Source organism: Poecile atricapillus, chromosome 3 (genome assembly GCF_030490865.1).
Source record: "Poecile atricapillus isolate bPoeAtr1 chromosome 3, bPoeAtr1.hap1, whole genome shotgun sequence".
Taxonomy (NCBI): Eukaryota; Metazoa; Chordata; class Aves; order Passeriformes; family Paridae; genus Poecile; species Poecile atricapillus.
The window spans coordinates 37,156,894-37,171,648 of NC_081251.1; the positions used below are offsets into that span (position 1 = coordinate 37,156,894).

General features: G+C 42.4%; 1 protein-coding gene across 4 annotated transcripts in view; it reads right to left on the reverse strand.

Moving 5' to 3' along the window:
- Window positions 1–1,764: 1,764 nt before the first annotated feature.
- The window catches only part of BACH2 (BTB domain and CNC homolog 2), a 182,842-nt gene continuing 169,851 nt past the window's right edge, over window positions 1,765–14,755 (reverse strand). For all 4 annotated transcript variants that reach the window (XM_058836054.1, XM_058836056.1, XM_058836058.1 and 1 more), the window contains 2 exons: window positions 8,003–8,209; window positions 1,765–4,781 (listed from right to left, as the gene is read on the reverse strand). In XM_058836054.1, coding sequence (XP_058692037.1) covers window positions 4,302–4,781; window positions 8,003–8,209 — 687 coding nt within the window. In that variant the 3' untranslated portion in view covers window positions 1,765–4,301. The remainder of the gene's footprint in view (window positions 4,782–8,002; window positions 8,210–14,755) is intronic.

Below are 14,755 nucleotides of genomic sequence, written 5' to 3' on the forward strand. Positions count from 1 at the left end.
CAATGCTTCACCATGCTTTCTCCTAGTGCATCAGCTTTCATTTTATTACAGGATTATAGTGATTCCAGCATGCAGATTTGTTTTATTTACTAGGCAATCATGAAGTCACGTATTAGAAAAATTAACTATATATCTAGGCATTTTAACTTCTATTTAAGCACTCTTTAGGATACAGACATGATGAAGTGTCACACTCCAGATTAACAACCACGGTATCAGCATTAATCATTTCTCTGGCAGGAGTTAATCCACTTAGCAAAGTTACATATCTTGTTCCCACTCTCCTTTTTAAAGAGAAGTAGCAGTTAGCATACTAATCACTGTGGCTTGCTTTTGCAGCACATTTTACTTCCTTGGGAAAAAAAAAATAATACAGGGATTAGATCCAAAAATATAGTGCATCTTAAAAGCAGCATATACCCTTAGAAAGACATTTAATAAATTACTTGTACAATATATAAAATAATAGTTTTATACTGCAGCATCAAACTCTTGACGCCTGAGTCATCATGTTAGGAAGTCAGTGATAAATACTGGGATCTCCTGATAACACAGCCAACATTTTTGCTTTTGTTTTGCTTGTTTTCTGTTTTGTTTTCACTCTTTTTTTTTTTAAAAAATTATTTTTTCACTACCTTTTTGTTCCAGAATCAGCTTGCAATGAGCTTTAATTGTGTTCAAGGCACCCCCAGAGAACGCAGAGAAACAAACACATTATATAGTGTAGTACTCACCTGACAAAGCATAACAAGCCTAAATGAAATGAGGTTTCCTGGCAATACAAGTATAGCAATGGCAGAGGAAAAGGAGGACTAGATACAGACTGGACAGGGCTCCAGGGACTCACATGCCCATGGGAGCAGAGCAGTGCTCGGTGGGGAGATGGGGGTCTCACCATGCCATTCCCAAGCAACGCCCAGCAGGAGAGATGCTGCATGTATCCCTCTTTGACAAAAGCAAAGAGATTCTTAAGATCACAGTGACCACTGGCCAAACTCCTAGAATTCCGCAGTCAACCTATTTTTTCCGCTCTTTCCAATGATATTTTGTGGTCATTTGGTTTGACCTCGTGAGACGAGAATGGTTGGGTATGTAAACTGACATCCAGGTCTGAAACTAGTTCTCCCAGTATCTTCCTTTAACGTTAGCCCAGTAACTGCTTTGAAAGCCACATGGTTCAAAATAGCAAAAAAAACCTCAAAACAAATTAGAAACAAAAAACAACCACCATCACCACCAAAAAAACCCCACTGAAAAACCATGATACATGTAAATATAGGAAGCAATGACACAAGATTAGCCACTTCTAACGGGAAAGAATGAAATCAAACATCCAGAAAAGCTTGCAGGGGAGGGAAAGAGAGAGACGAGAGAAAGGTTGAGGAAGAGACACTTATTTGAGCAGTGGTTTTAAATATCAGTTCCCAAGGTAGAGGAAATCAAGAGACCCAGCACCAGTATGAGGCCAGGTCAAACCTAAGAGCTGCAGCGCAATGGGTTGTGTGGGTGGGTTTTTTAAACCGTTGGAATGAGGTCAAGAGTACCAGTTGCACATGAGTTGTTAGTAGAGTAAATCTTCATGTCAGGAAGCAAGTTAAAACTTGGTTTTATACTCATAAAACATTCTATCTATTAATATATATAGGAGGTCACTTAAAAATAAAAAAAGGCAACAGAAAAACATCTTTAAAATACTGTGTCAGTTGACCCTTCCCCTCCCTCCCGCCCCTAACCCCCCCCCCCCCCCCCCCCAAGTAGCTATGACTCTATAATGTGATTCACATTTAGTTTTAAATTCTAGCTTTCACCATGGTCTCATAGAAACAAAACTTCTCTGCGAAGCACAGAACTGCTTTGCAACGTCAACGAATTCAAAGGAAAATCAAATCCCACCTCCCCGCCAAAGAGCTTCTCAGTGAAGTTACCTGCAAAGGATGGTTGGGAGGGGGTTCAGATATTTTTAGGTTAAGCTCTTTTAAAAAGAAAGGACAACTCCTCCCCCTTTTTCAACCGTGTGAACTAGGAGTTTATGGCATTTGTATATTTTTGAACATTTAAAGGTAAGGATTTTGTACAGTAATGATTAATACTTAAACATAAATATTCTCCTACATTATATACTAGTTTTTCTTTGTACATGCGGGGAAAAAAAGTATTTTCAACAAACATGGCACATGCTATATGCATTTCCTCCTCAGCAGCTTGGCTACAATTACAATAGTTTGCATGAGGAGGATAAAAGCAAGACTTTGTGGCGAGTGGGCGACAGTCCATGAGCACAGTCTGAAGATGGAAGAAAGTGGAGAGAGGGAGCTGATTCCTCCTCCAGGGTTCGAGATGCTGATCTACTTGAGTGCCTCAAAAAACCACCAGCGCACACCTCTAGTGTAAACGTTAGCACAGAAGACCACATTATCACTTAGTGCTTCTGAAAAGCTGCTTCCCCACGCTTTTTTTTTTTTTTTTTTAAACAGGTGTGAACAGCTGGTCATTTTTTTTCAGCGAGAACAAACAATATCAGCCAATAAAGCACATGACAGTTGTCGTCGATAAAGCCACACAACCTGGCATACATAGGGCAAAGAACCACAAAATAAAAACTCAGTACACTTAGAATAGTAATAATTATTAAAAAAGCATTAGGAGGTTGTTCTTCTGTCTACACTGTACATACAGATGTTATGCTTGAAAAGCTGCTGTCTCACACAGTCATAACATGAGTCAACATTAAGATACAAGTCCAATACAGTTACAACTAAGCCAATTCACTGAGTAGTCTCCTTTGAGACAGCGCTCTTTTAGCTGCAGTTTGTGCTGAGGGCAATGCTGCAGGATGAGAGGATCCTGGAACACAACAATTTGATGGGTAAGTGACCAAATCGGGTGTTGGCAAACGTATGTTTTGCTCTCAGAGAATACAGTGCTAGCTGGACTTCCGTAAGGAAGCCAAAGTCAACAACTAGGGGTATGATCCTGCAACCCTGCCTACCTAGGCAGGGTCACTGACTTCACCAGACCCACCTCTGCAACCTGGGACTGGTGGGGAGAACAGGTAACATCTGAGGACAGCTGAGGTCAGGCTCTGGGGACTAGCCGGAGCAGCAGTTGCTTCCATGAGTAAAGGATGCAGAGTGGGGCTGGAGAAAAGCCCCCAAGTATATTGACGTGATCTCTGTTTGCTTTACTTCGTGGAACATTTGATGAATTGATCCAGTTGTCAAATACACTTTTCTCTAAAGAGTGAAATATACTTTCCCCTATAAGACTCCAAAAGCATCATTAACAGCACTTAAACTTGGTTTGTGAAACAGAAAGAAGTCTAAATATAAAAATAATTCAAGCAGATTCTCTTTACAAATTGTATAGTGAATTCAGTATTTGGCAAGACCGTTTTTACTACATAATGAGCTCCTGAGTGTTTGTCTATTAGATAAAAATTTTCTATTTCCTTTAAGCCATAAAGCAAAGAAAACCATATACTCAAGTTATTCTGAAGTCGTGACTTCATTTATGAAAAGAGGTTTGACCAGAAACTCAGTGCAAGTGGCAAAGTTGACCATTACTGTACAGTATCTGCAAGAAAATAAAATAACTCCACATTGCTCAAGTGGCACGAAATGGCTGTGCCAAAAAAATTGTCTATAATAAAATCTCAAATAAGTTTCAGACATTAAAGTTTTATAAATAAGTACAAATTGAATGCTATTGCTGAACTGCGAACTGAGGAAAAAATTACCGTGTAACAAGTTACCAAACTAGTTCTAGCATCAAAGACAAAAAGGAATGTTGGAACTTGTTTGTACAATAGAAATGAAAGCTTCCAGTTTGTAGGATGAGAAAAATTGAGGCATGCAGGGATTCTTGCATATGGATATATATATTTTATATATATTATATATAATATGTACAGTTTAGCTATAAAACTTTGATGTGTAAAGAAGCTGTCTTCAATGAAAAATTGAACATTCAGAGGAAATTCCTGAGTTAGGGTTTTGTGACATGGGCCACTGAGAAAAAAGCTGCGGTTGGGTCCTCAGAGGTGTTATGTCCATCCCTGTTAAGATTGAAATCAACATACAAAAACAGACAGTGTTGCCACTGCTTCGTTCCCTGCCTGAGCAAGGGATAGCACCATTGTGAAGAGAACTCCTGCTTGTAGAGAGGAGGGAATACTTAAAAACAGTATTGCTGCTAAGACCACTGTAGTGTGCACCAAATACGTTCTTCTAGACAACAAATGAACACTGCCACTGGCTGACTGAAGAACACCTGACCAGGTGTAACGTTAGGGTTACAAGTCACTAGGTGTAATCTTTCCTAGGTTGTTCATCTGTTGTACATTTATCAGTCATTTCCTGACAGAAGTCTACCGTGACCGTTTGGCTGCTCTGCTCTGGTGGAAGCTCTCTCTCGGGGTAAGTACCTGCGTCGGCCCCATCCAATCCCGCGCCAGCCGAACAATTTTCCGAGATGTTGTTGGGCAGCCAGGGTGCTCCCAGCTGCACTGAGCCTTGCTCCGAGCAGCACTGCATGCTCTCCCCGACGCACTGGGAGGTCCCCAGGCTCTGCTCCACACCAGCTGGGGTGGGGCTGATGGTGGTGACTGGCTGTAGATCCATGGGTCTGAGAACGGGGCAGTATCGGTGGAGAGCTTGGATCTGTTCCGGGCTCTGCATGTCTCTACACACTTCTTGAGAAAGACACGAGAAGTTGTCTAACAATTCTCCCATGCTTGCTTTCAGCTGGTTCCTTTCTGAGAGCAATTTCTCTTTCTCACACACCTGAAAAAGAAAGAAGGCATCTTAGGCTGAGGAAGGGACATCCACTGCCTGCTCACTTTGGGCATGTATGCAGCAGTACCCAAGAACATCAACATGTCACACCTGTTTTCATGTGGCCAGAGGAAAAGTCACAAAGACATCAAGTATTTGACCACCATGGCCTGTGTGAACAGTAGTTTGGGAAACATCTGGAGAAAAACATTTCAACTGGAAGAGGATGGAATTCCAAGTTATTCCCACAGAACTGTTCCCTTTATAAACTAAAGCTGTCTGACATATACAAAAGGACTCTAAACAAAACATTTTGAGTGAGAAGTGCCATTTCCCATCTAATCAGCAAGAAACCAGGTTAATTCCTAAAGTGAGGATAAACTGCTGATGTTCAGTTCACCTTTGATCTGTCAGGTTGGCTGCTTTGGCTGGGTGCACCCCCTGGAGCTCTGTTAGCACTGAGAGAGGTGAGTTTATTCAGAAGAGAGGATCTAAGTGTGCTTTGTGGCCTGCACCATGGCTCGTTTTATTATGTTCTGGTGCTTAATGGTTTGGGCTTGATCTAATACAGATATTTTTATGAACCCAGCCTAGGGTTTCACCTCTTAAAAACAGTGTTGACATAGTGTAGACTGACTGGGATGGTCCTGCAACTCCTTCTGTCTCAGACAGGTGGGCATACAGCTCAAGAGAGTAGATGAGACTTTGTAGAGTACCAGAACTATTTCCAGAGCTGAGCTGGCCCCAAAAGCAGCACAGCCACGTATCTCACCTAGTAACACTGCTAAACCCAAGATGTCTCAGCATCTGAGGTGTGAAAGCTCCACAACTCAGATAATGCAACTATGGGTGGTTGTTGACAGCTGATAGTATTGCCCTGGGTCCAGAGCCCACACTGGAAGCATACAGCTGTGTGAATGCGAAAGAGAGCAGTGCACATGAAAAGAACTAACTACTAAAATATTGATAAATCTATAAAGAAAGCATAAAAATAATAAAAAAATAAACAGATGCTCAAGTACATCTTGAGATGATGAATTATGGAGGAGAATATGCTGCGAATTTGCAGGGAAAAAAGGGAATGTGAGTGGGTAGATGAATGAGAGAAAGCAGGCAAAAAAAATTACCTATCAAACTCTGAGGATACAACCATTTCACTCACTGTCTGCTGTGAAACCATCTGTGTCAAGAAGATGGGTGACTTACAGTAAGTAAGTACAGGGGGAAAAAGGGTCTTTCATAAAAAAGACCCAGCCAAGTAAAAAACCCTTAAACCACAGCACCATTATGTAATCATGAGACTGGAAACTGCTGATCACAAAGTGGACAGAAGACAACAAAGGAATTTCCAGTGGTCATGTGTTGTGTGCTTATTCTTTTCCCTGTCCCTGCCTTTCAGCTCAGGGGGCTGGGTACCCAGAGGGCAACCAGTCTTACTATTGAGCAAGACTGAGGCAAAGAAGGCATTAAGTACCTCAGCTTTTCCTCCTTCTTTTTCCTATGTTTTTCCTGCATTCAATAAAGGATGGAGATTTTCCTTGGCCTTCCTTTTGTTGCTTGTCTAAAAGTTGCTTGTCTAAAAACACTTTTTATTGTCATATACAGCAGTAGCCAGATTAAGTTCTAATTGGACTTTCACCCTTCTAGTTTTCTCCCTGCATAACTTCATGATATCCTTGTAGTACTCCTGAGTTGCTGCCCCTTCTTCCAAAGACAATAAATTCATTTTTTTCCTTGAGTTCCAGCCAAAACTCTATTCAGCCAGGCTGGTCTTCTCCAGTGTTTCGTATTTTGGCACATGGGATCAGCCTGCTCCTGAGCCTGCATTTACTTCTTGAAGACTGTCCAGCCTTCCCAGACTCCTCTGCCCTTCAGTACCGCCTTCTAAGAGATTTTCCCTACCAGTCTTCTAAACAGGCCAAAGTCTGCATTCTGGAAGTCCAAAGTGGCAGTTCTGCTGACCCTCCTACTTAGTTCTTCAGCAATCAAAAACTCCACCATTTTGTGATCACTATGCCCAAGAAGGCATCCAGCCATCACTTCACCGCTTGCCCTTCACTTCTTGCAAACAGGCCCAGTGGGGTGACTTCCCTACTTGGCTCACTCATTGCATATTGCCACATATTCAAGTCCCCCTTTGCTAAATAGAAATGCCAACTTTTTTTTCAGAAGAATCCTGCACCTCAAATTGTTTTTGATTCCTCAAAATGAGCAGGGATCAAGCCCCCAAGGCCACTCATATGTCTTTCATTCATTCCCCTGAGATGCATGTTTGTGCTGCGGAGAGGACTTAAAATTTTTATTTTGTCTATCTACAGTTTACTACATCAGACAATAACGGCAATGTCACAGGATTGCATGAAACCAATTAACTCAATCTAATTTTCAAGTGAAAGCTACAGGTATATTGCTGAATCATTCCCTGCTGCTAGTCCAGCCCTCAGAGTGAGGCTCCTGAGGATATGGAGAGACAGGAAATCCTCCCCATCACCAGCTCAGTGCAGAAGGACAGGCATGTGCAGCTAAGACTGGACCTGCTTCTTCTGACATCCTGATGAGGACCCATCTACTCTTTCACTGTGCAGAACCTCTGACTCACCCTGTACACACTGCGCATTATACTCAGTGCAGGAAGCAGTTGCTCACTGTTTTGTTTATCACTGTTTGTTTTGCATCAGCGGCACACTACTCTGAACAATGTTTTGATTTTTCTTTTTTTTCCCCCCAGGGCTTCAGCAGCACAGCATCTGAAGGCTTCACAAGCCTTGATGATTTAAGCCTCCCAACCAGCTTGTGAGGTCAGTGTCACCTCCATGGTACAGACGGGAAGCAGACAGGCACAGGCAGCAAGTGAGTAACCCGAAGTTGTGTGGCTTTCTGCCATTTGTGAGGTGATGGTAACTTAGCTTCTTCCAACAGATCCCTGCCTCTTTCACACTATGTTTCCTACAGCTTGAGCAGAGAACAAAGCAAAATGAAGCACAACAAACCCCACCTGAGGTGTCCGTACCATGACTGAAAATGAGAGGAATTTTCTGAGCAGCCACTTGGCCTCACTCCAGTCACCTCACTCCCTTACATTAACATGCGTTGGCACTGTCTGGTGTGCATTGTGCTCATGAATGTACAAACTGACTGAACCCGCTGAAGCCTGCACTGGAGCTGCTGTTGGTGCCCTGCAGGCAACAGTGTGAGGGTGAGCTGGGCTGTGGTGAGTGCATGGAACTCACCAACTTGCGGATTTCACATTCGAGGTTCTGAATACAGTCCAGTTTCCTCTTGCGGCAGCGCTGAGCTGCAATCCGGTTCTTGCTGCGTCGGCGGACATCGTGGATGAACTCGAGCTGCTCTGAGGTTAGCTTGTGCATCTTTATCATCATCTGGAAATCATTCCTTGGAAGATCTGTGATTTGATCAACAGGAAAAGGAAGTTTCACCTAAAACAAAGAAACACAAGACAAGAGCAAGGAGTCATATTTTAATTGCTCAATGCAAGCTGAACAGTGAGTGGAAGGACAATTATCTTTGCTGCCACCCCCTCAATAAACAACAAACCAAGTTTTACACTGAGCAAGTTCTTCCCTTGTGGCACATTGTGGAGGTCCAGATGGTAAGGATAAGATGATAATTGTACTTAAGTCAGGAACACATATGAATCCCAGATAAAAATGCCATCTTTCTACAAAGCCTTAATAAATGATCACATTGCATTAAAAGAAGGTCCTGTCCACTAAGAGACATGGCCTTTTGGAAAAGGCCTCTCTGCCATTAAATTCAAACTAGTTTCAAGGAAGGGGCCATTACCACAGCAGGAAACGTGTCTCTGCTTGGACTGCAGGACTGAAAGTTTGATTAAGTATGAGGTTAAAAATACAACCTGACACCTCAAGTGGATGAAAAATACTGCACTGCAATTAGGAAAGGTCACCTAATCAGCATTTCAACTGAACGGTACACTAGGTAAGAAGAAAGGGTCAGAGGAGTTTGATGTAACATATTCTATCCTGCTAAAATATATACATTTAAAAATAAACCTATATATGTTGACACTCTAATATTCTTGCAGATTAAACAGCACTGAAATTGTATTTCTTGAAAAGGTCAGGCTCTGACTTCAAGAATCTTAGCAATTATGTATTAAAGCAGAGAAAAACACAAAGCTCCCAGAAGTCTGAAGCAATGAAGACACTGTCAAAAGCTGGAGAATGGGAGATGTGCTGAAAATCTTCTAGATTTTTTTCCCAAAATCTATCAGCTTGCTCAAATCAAAGTAAGCGGCTGTCCTGAGAAACCTTGCTTCACTTAGAGCCTCGGACTGATAACTATCAAAAACTGATGTTCAGCCAGCTGTTGTATTTGGTGGTCAAATAAGAATCAGCTGACAAAGCTGAAGGAGATGCAGAGTAATTTGACTGACCCCTTCTCTTTTTGAGTCATACCCACACCGCCCAAAAGATGGCAGTAAATATTTATGTTTCTGTTCCTTTTTGGTACAATCGAACCTCTGGAACAGGGAGACTATTCTGCACACAGGCTATCAAAGAAGGTAAGTTACTCCAGCCAAACGAAAGATATGGGTTGAATACATTCTTTTGATATTTAAAACATGGTTTGTCTTCAAATGGTGCACTTAAAAATTATTTGGAAATAAAGAAAGTAACAACACGGATTATAAGTTATCTTTTTCAGGGAGCTGAGTTGTTCAAGCAGAACAGTATGCTGAGGACACTCGTACACCAACACACAGCCGTGGCCTCTGGTATTGACAGTCATGGACCCTCACCAGGCACCCGAACCTGCCAGTAACCAGCTCCTCACCTTGTTTATGGGTGTTCTTGGGTGTTTTCTCGTACCTTTCTAACATTGCTCTGTGCATCACCAAGCCTGGGGTATGTGAAGTTCTTGTGCCAACACCTACAACATTCTGTCAGATGGCTTCATGCCCTGAACGTTCATTCATGCTCCTTTACCCCACATGTCCAGGCACTGCCTTGAAACACACTGCTTGACAGGTCAATTTAAAGCAGCAAGGAATGCCAAACACTGCCCAAACCCTCCCAAATTCTTGCTTGTACACACAAAGGCTGACCTTAGGCACAGTAATGTGAACTACCTTGCTTACAGACTGCCAGTTAATGACATGAAACCTGTTTGATTTCCCTTCCTGAACCTTTGGATGGTCAACATAAACTCAGTGTCACCTGCTTTTCTCTCAAGCTTTAACCAGGGTCTGAAAATGAAAACAGCCAGTGCTTTCCTCTGAAAGACACCACAGTTTCACTGCAAAACCAGCCCTTTCATGTTCACAGTTTTTCCTTATTTTCTTACGACCAAAACGGAAAGCAATGTTGACTTTATTTCTCCCTACCTCTACTTTTCAAAACATATTTACTTGCAAGGGGATGTGCTTGCAGCTGGAATAGGAATGAAAGAGAAGCAATTTAAATATGTCAGGTAGAAGTTGCTGAAGGAAAATGGGAAAATAAATAAAAACAGATTCATTAGAAAAAAGAATGGGATTGAAAATAAAACCATCTACACAGCAGACCAGAGACTGCTATCAGTAATCCCAGCATAATCCCACTCCTGTCACAGGCAGCACTGCACAGGATTAAAAATGTGAAAGGGAAAGTGGAAGTGAGTCAGACTCATTTCCTTCACCATTCACAGCATTTTTATTGCCTGTCTCCCTCTTCGAAATCAGCTGTCAACTGAAAAAAAAAAACAACCCAACCCACCAAGCTTTTGGCACGGACACAGTGAATAACTGCACCGGGGTGTTGCTGCAGTGAGAGGCTAAAGTGTTTTACATCTGCACAGGGCAAGACTCTCAGCTGCTATTTATCATAACAGAGTGGTGAGTCATTTTGCTAGAGCCTGCAACTGTGCAGTGGGTGGGATTCATCTGACTCACCCAGAGCTGCCTCAAATGATGGGTTGGGACTACCTAATGTCCTGGTCCCTTCAGATAGCAATGCTGCATGGCTTCTCCCTCCTTCTGGCTGCAGAAGGAGTGGGTTTAAGACTCAGAAAAGATTCTGCATCTTACAGTATCCATAGGAGGAGAGAGAAACCCTACCTGAGGTGTCTGAGAAAGACAGTCAATCTTTTCTAAGATATGAAAGAAAAACCCAATGAGTATGCTTTCTCGTAAAGTTTTCTTTCTAATTACTATTATTTTTTTTGTTCAAACTGTTTCAAATTATAAATGTAAGTGGGAACCCTGCTCCTTCCAGGAGTTACTCCAGCCAGAGCTAACCTCATAGAACTCCAAAATCTTCCCTTATCAGCACAATTACTCTTTCCCTGCATTTTTACACTGGCAGCACAAGCTTGCTTTCCACCACACAACAAATAAACTAGCACCTTCTACGACTACTGCAGACTCTATTGTCCCAGCTCTGGCTGAAGACAGCCAATCCACCCTGGGGAAAAGGGAAACCTGGTTAGTATTTTGTGGTGCTTCCCACCTCCTATTGGCATTAGGATGCCAGTATAAATGTCAATGCTTTCAGAGGCTAAGTCAGAGCAGTGATGTAGACAGACAGGGACAGCGACTGACTCAGCACATGCAAGGCCCATATATAACAAATTAATTCCTTCAAGCTTCACTAGTTCGTGCCAGCTTGGTTCATATGCCAGTTACTGCTGTTCTGTTCATCTATTGTATTAGTTACTGCTGCTGCTTTTTCTCCTCTCTTTTTTATCTGGAATAAAGGAAAGGACCGAGGACCTGTATTCACTCACATTAAAATATAAATGTCAACTCTTGGGAATTTCTTTATCCTATGAGTAACTTTAGCTTTTTCATTCATTCTTTCTTTATATCTTAATTAAGACATCATCTCACCCTAGCCAAGTGCTAGTAAAGGCAATGAACTTCCCAAGTCCCACTTTAATAACACAGTAACTAAAAGAACAACTATATTATCCATAACAAAAAGCAATCATTATGTAGTGGGTATGGGAAGGTGGAACTCATTGTACCAGTTGGTCAGTTGCTCCAGAGCTGAAAGAAAAAAACTATTGCTTTAGTGCCCTCAAATTCTCTGATAGTTAAACTTGCTGACTCCTTGGAAGGCTCTCAGGACCCACCCAAGCAATCCAACCCAGTGGTTCAATCATATCAATGCCTTTTTTTAAATGCAGAAATGGATACTTGGCTTCACACAAAAGAGCCCAAGACATTAATGCTGTGTTTCCAGGACAGGAGCTGAGGTATGTCCACCTGTGTTAGGGGCTCAGTTGTCTACAGGGTATTTCAGGCATCACTTGTGGTCCTACAGACTAGAGACTTATTCCTGTCCTGATTTCACCTGGACAGAGGTTATCTAAGAAGCACAAAGGTAATGGACCATGCTTTGTGTAAAGGATAGCCAAGATGCATTTTTTCACCCTGCCATCTACTGGCACAGGTAATGCCTTCAAAACACCTCCTTTTTCCAGGTGTCAACTACACCTGAATGGCAGAGGACTGCAAAAGAGGAATGATGAACCCAGGCAGTGAAGATCTACCATTGTGCCAAAAAAACAGGCTCTAAATTGTCCCACTTCAGATCAGCAGGTTCCACTGCAGACAGTGTGTTCCACAAGACAACTGATGGCCCTGTAGTGGCATGGGGTCAACTCCAGCCTCACCCTGTGTGGCCCATCTGAGGTGTTTGAGTCAGCAAATGCTGCCTGAGAGGGCACTGTGGACTAGGGCTGTGGACCTAGTGGAGTGGGTAACATTTTGGTTTGCCACCTGCCTCACAGAAGTGGGGGACCAAACTAATCCCATGGCTGAGCGCTTTAACCCAGCAATCAGGAGATACGGATAGGATCCTTTAGCCCATGACTTGGACTTGTATTCAGACCACACACTGCTGGTGCTTAGAATGTTGGGCTGACCTCTTCCTATTCACTGCTTGCAGTGTCTCCAGCTTCCAGCCCTTCAAAGTGCACAACAGTGTGATATTCCTGCCATTTAACAGGCTTCTCTGAGACCAGGGATAGCACAGAAACACAGACAGAAGCCACAGGTGCACTTAAGAATGGAAGATCAGGCAGTGTAATGAGAGGAGATAAAGTACAGTATTTGTCTGAAAGACTTGCTTTTGTAGCTCAAGAACTAGAGTCCTTCAAGAGCGTGTGCAAGGTCTTCAGATCAGGGTATAAAATATTGGTTGTAGGGCACCACAAAATAATACAATATTTAAAAGGACCCTCCTGAAATTTCAAATCTCAGTCTTGCTGTAATTCAGCAATTTTTTGCTACCAGTATGGAGACCATTCCTACTGAAGAGAGGAAAGAAAACAAAACTCCCACAAAGTTTATCTTACAGGACCGATGTTTGACAAGACACCATTTAAACAGACATTGAGAAACAATTCCCAGTGCTCTGCTGATGCCATCCTAATCAGGAGAACATCTACCAGAAAACAATCTGGAGACTAATTTTTCTCATTTTCAAATTTGCAAACCTAGTAAAATCAGGAAAGCTGGGTTTACTGATCACCAGATTTTGGGGAGGTACCACATACCCACAGCAAGTTAAAACCCTCATGTGTACTTTTCTTGGTTGCCCTTCTTTCCACGTAACATTCTTCACTGAGTAGAAACATTAAGCAGTGAAGCAGTCTCAGATTAGGTAATTCAGCATAATTACAGTAGATTTCTGGTAGAGCAACTTTGGTTTACTCCTCTTTTCTGGGGCTTTGACTTGCAGTACTTTGCTAAGCACCAGCAGATGAACAGAGAAAGAGTGTCTGCTTGTCACTTAACATGGACGGGTTTCGACTCTTGCTGAAAGTTATTTACCTACAATATCCTCAAAGGTCTAATTGCATTAGCTTTCCCTTTATGAAAATTTCCTTTGAAAAGTGAGTCACTAACCCAGGCGGGAAATTCTTTTGAAATACAGATGAAAAGACATTGAATGCAATTCTCTAGATAGTAATAGTTCTTGGAAAACTCCACTTCTTACCTCCTCTTACCCTTGTTTATTTTTTTCCTCAGAAAACTCACTTATCAAATTAGACTGAGCTGAAATGTCTTTTTAACCGGTTTAGTAGTACAATATCTTTTACAAATTTTCTAGCTGATAAAAACTCTTATGTACTTGCTGAAGAAAAGGAATACCAAGAACAGTAGGTAGTGCAGAAGTTTCTGCTCCTAAGTAGGTTAACAGATTGACAGACTACTTCCTTCTCAACAATTCATTATGTCAGGGCTTATTGTTTTGTTGTTGCTATTTTAAGCAGGATTGTCAGAACCTGCCTGTAAGCACTGAGCTTTAAGTCTTCTCTCTAGTATTATAGCTTAGCAATTGATTTTTCACAACCTGTGGAGGCCTGAGAGAGCTGAGTGAAAAGAGCAACACAAACTATTAAATATTCCTGTGAAGTCCCAATAGCTCAAGTAACAGCCCTGTTCCTGCAACTCTGGGTACACCCAACATTGCACTTGCTGCTTCTGTCAGGAAGCCTTGACAAAGGGAGATTGCAGAAGAGTCTTGGTGGCTCCAGGAAGGGAAGCAGTAAGCAAGGACATCCTGGAGAAGATTTACCAGTGGTGTTCCAAGGACTGCCACCTCCTCTGACAGTTGTGACCGCCATCTGCACCCCCAATAAAATGGAGGCTTGTCACAAGGTGGGGTCAGCTTCACCCAAATGGCATCATGCTGAGCCCTAGCACCCCGCTTCTGTCACCAAACAACTTTGGCCATGTGCTCCCAAATGGCATCTGTCTGTGAGAAAGCTGAATGCCTGAAAAAAGCAGAGAGAAGCCTTTCACTGACTTCTCACACAGCAAATGATGTTTTGTGACATTAATTCTGGTAGCGACAGCACTCTGGGAGCCAAATTAAGACCAACTAGGTCCAAATTCCAGGGGAACTGAGCAGTCCTGTGAGATAAATGACGGTCAGAGTCCACCAGGCTTATTCGCATCAGGCCATCCCACCCCAATGAAGAGCAGGAAAACCAGCGTGGCCACTCTCCAG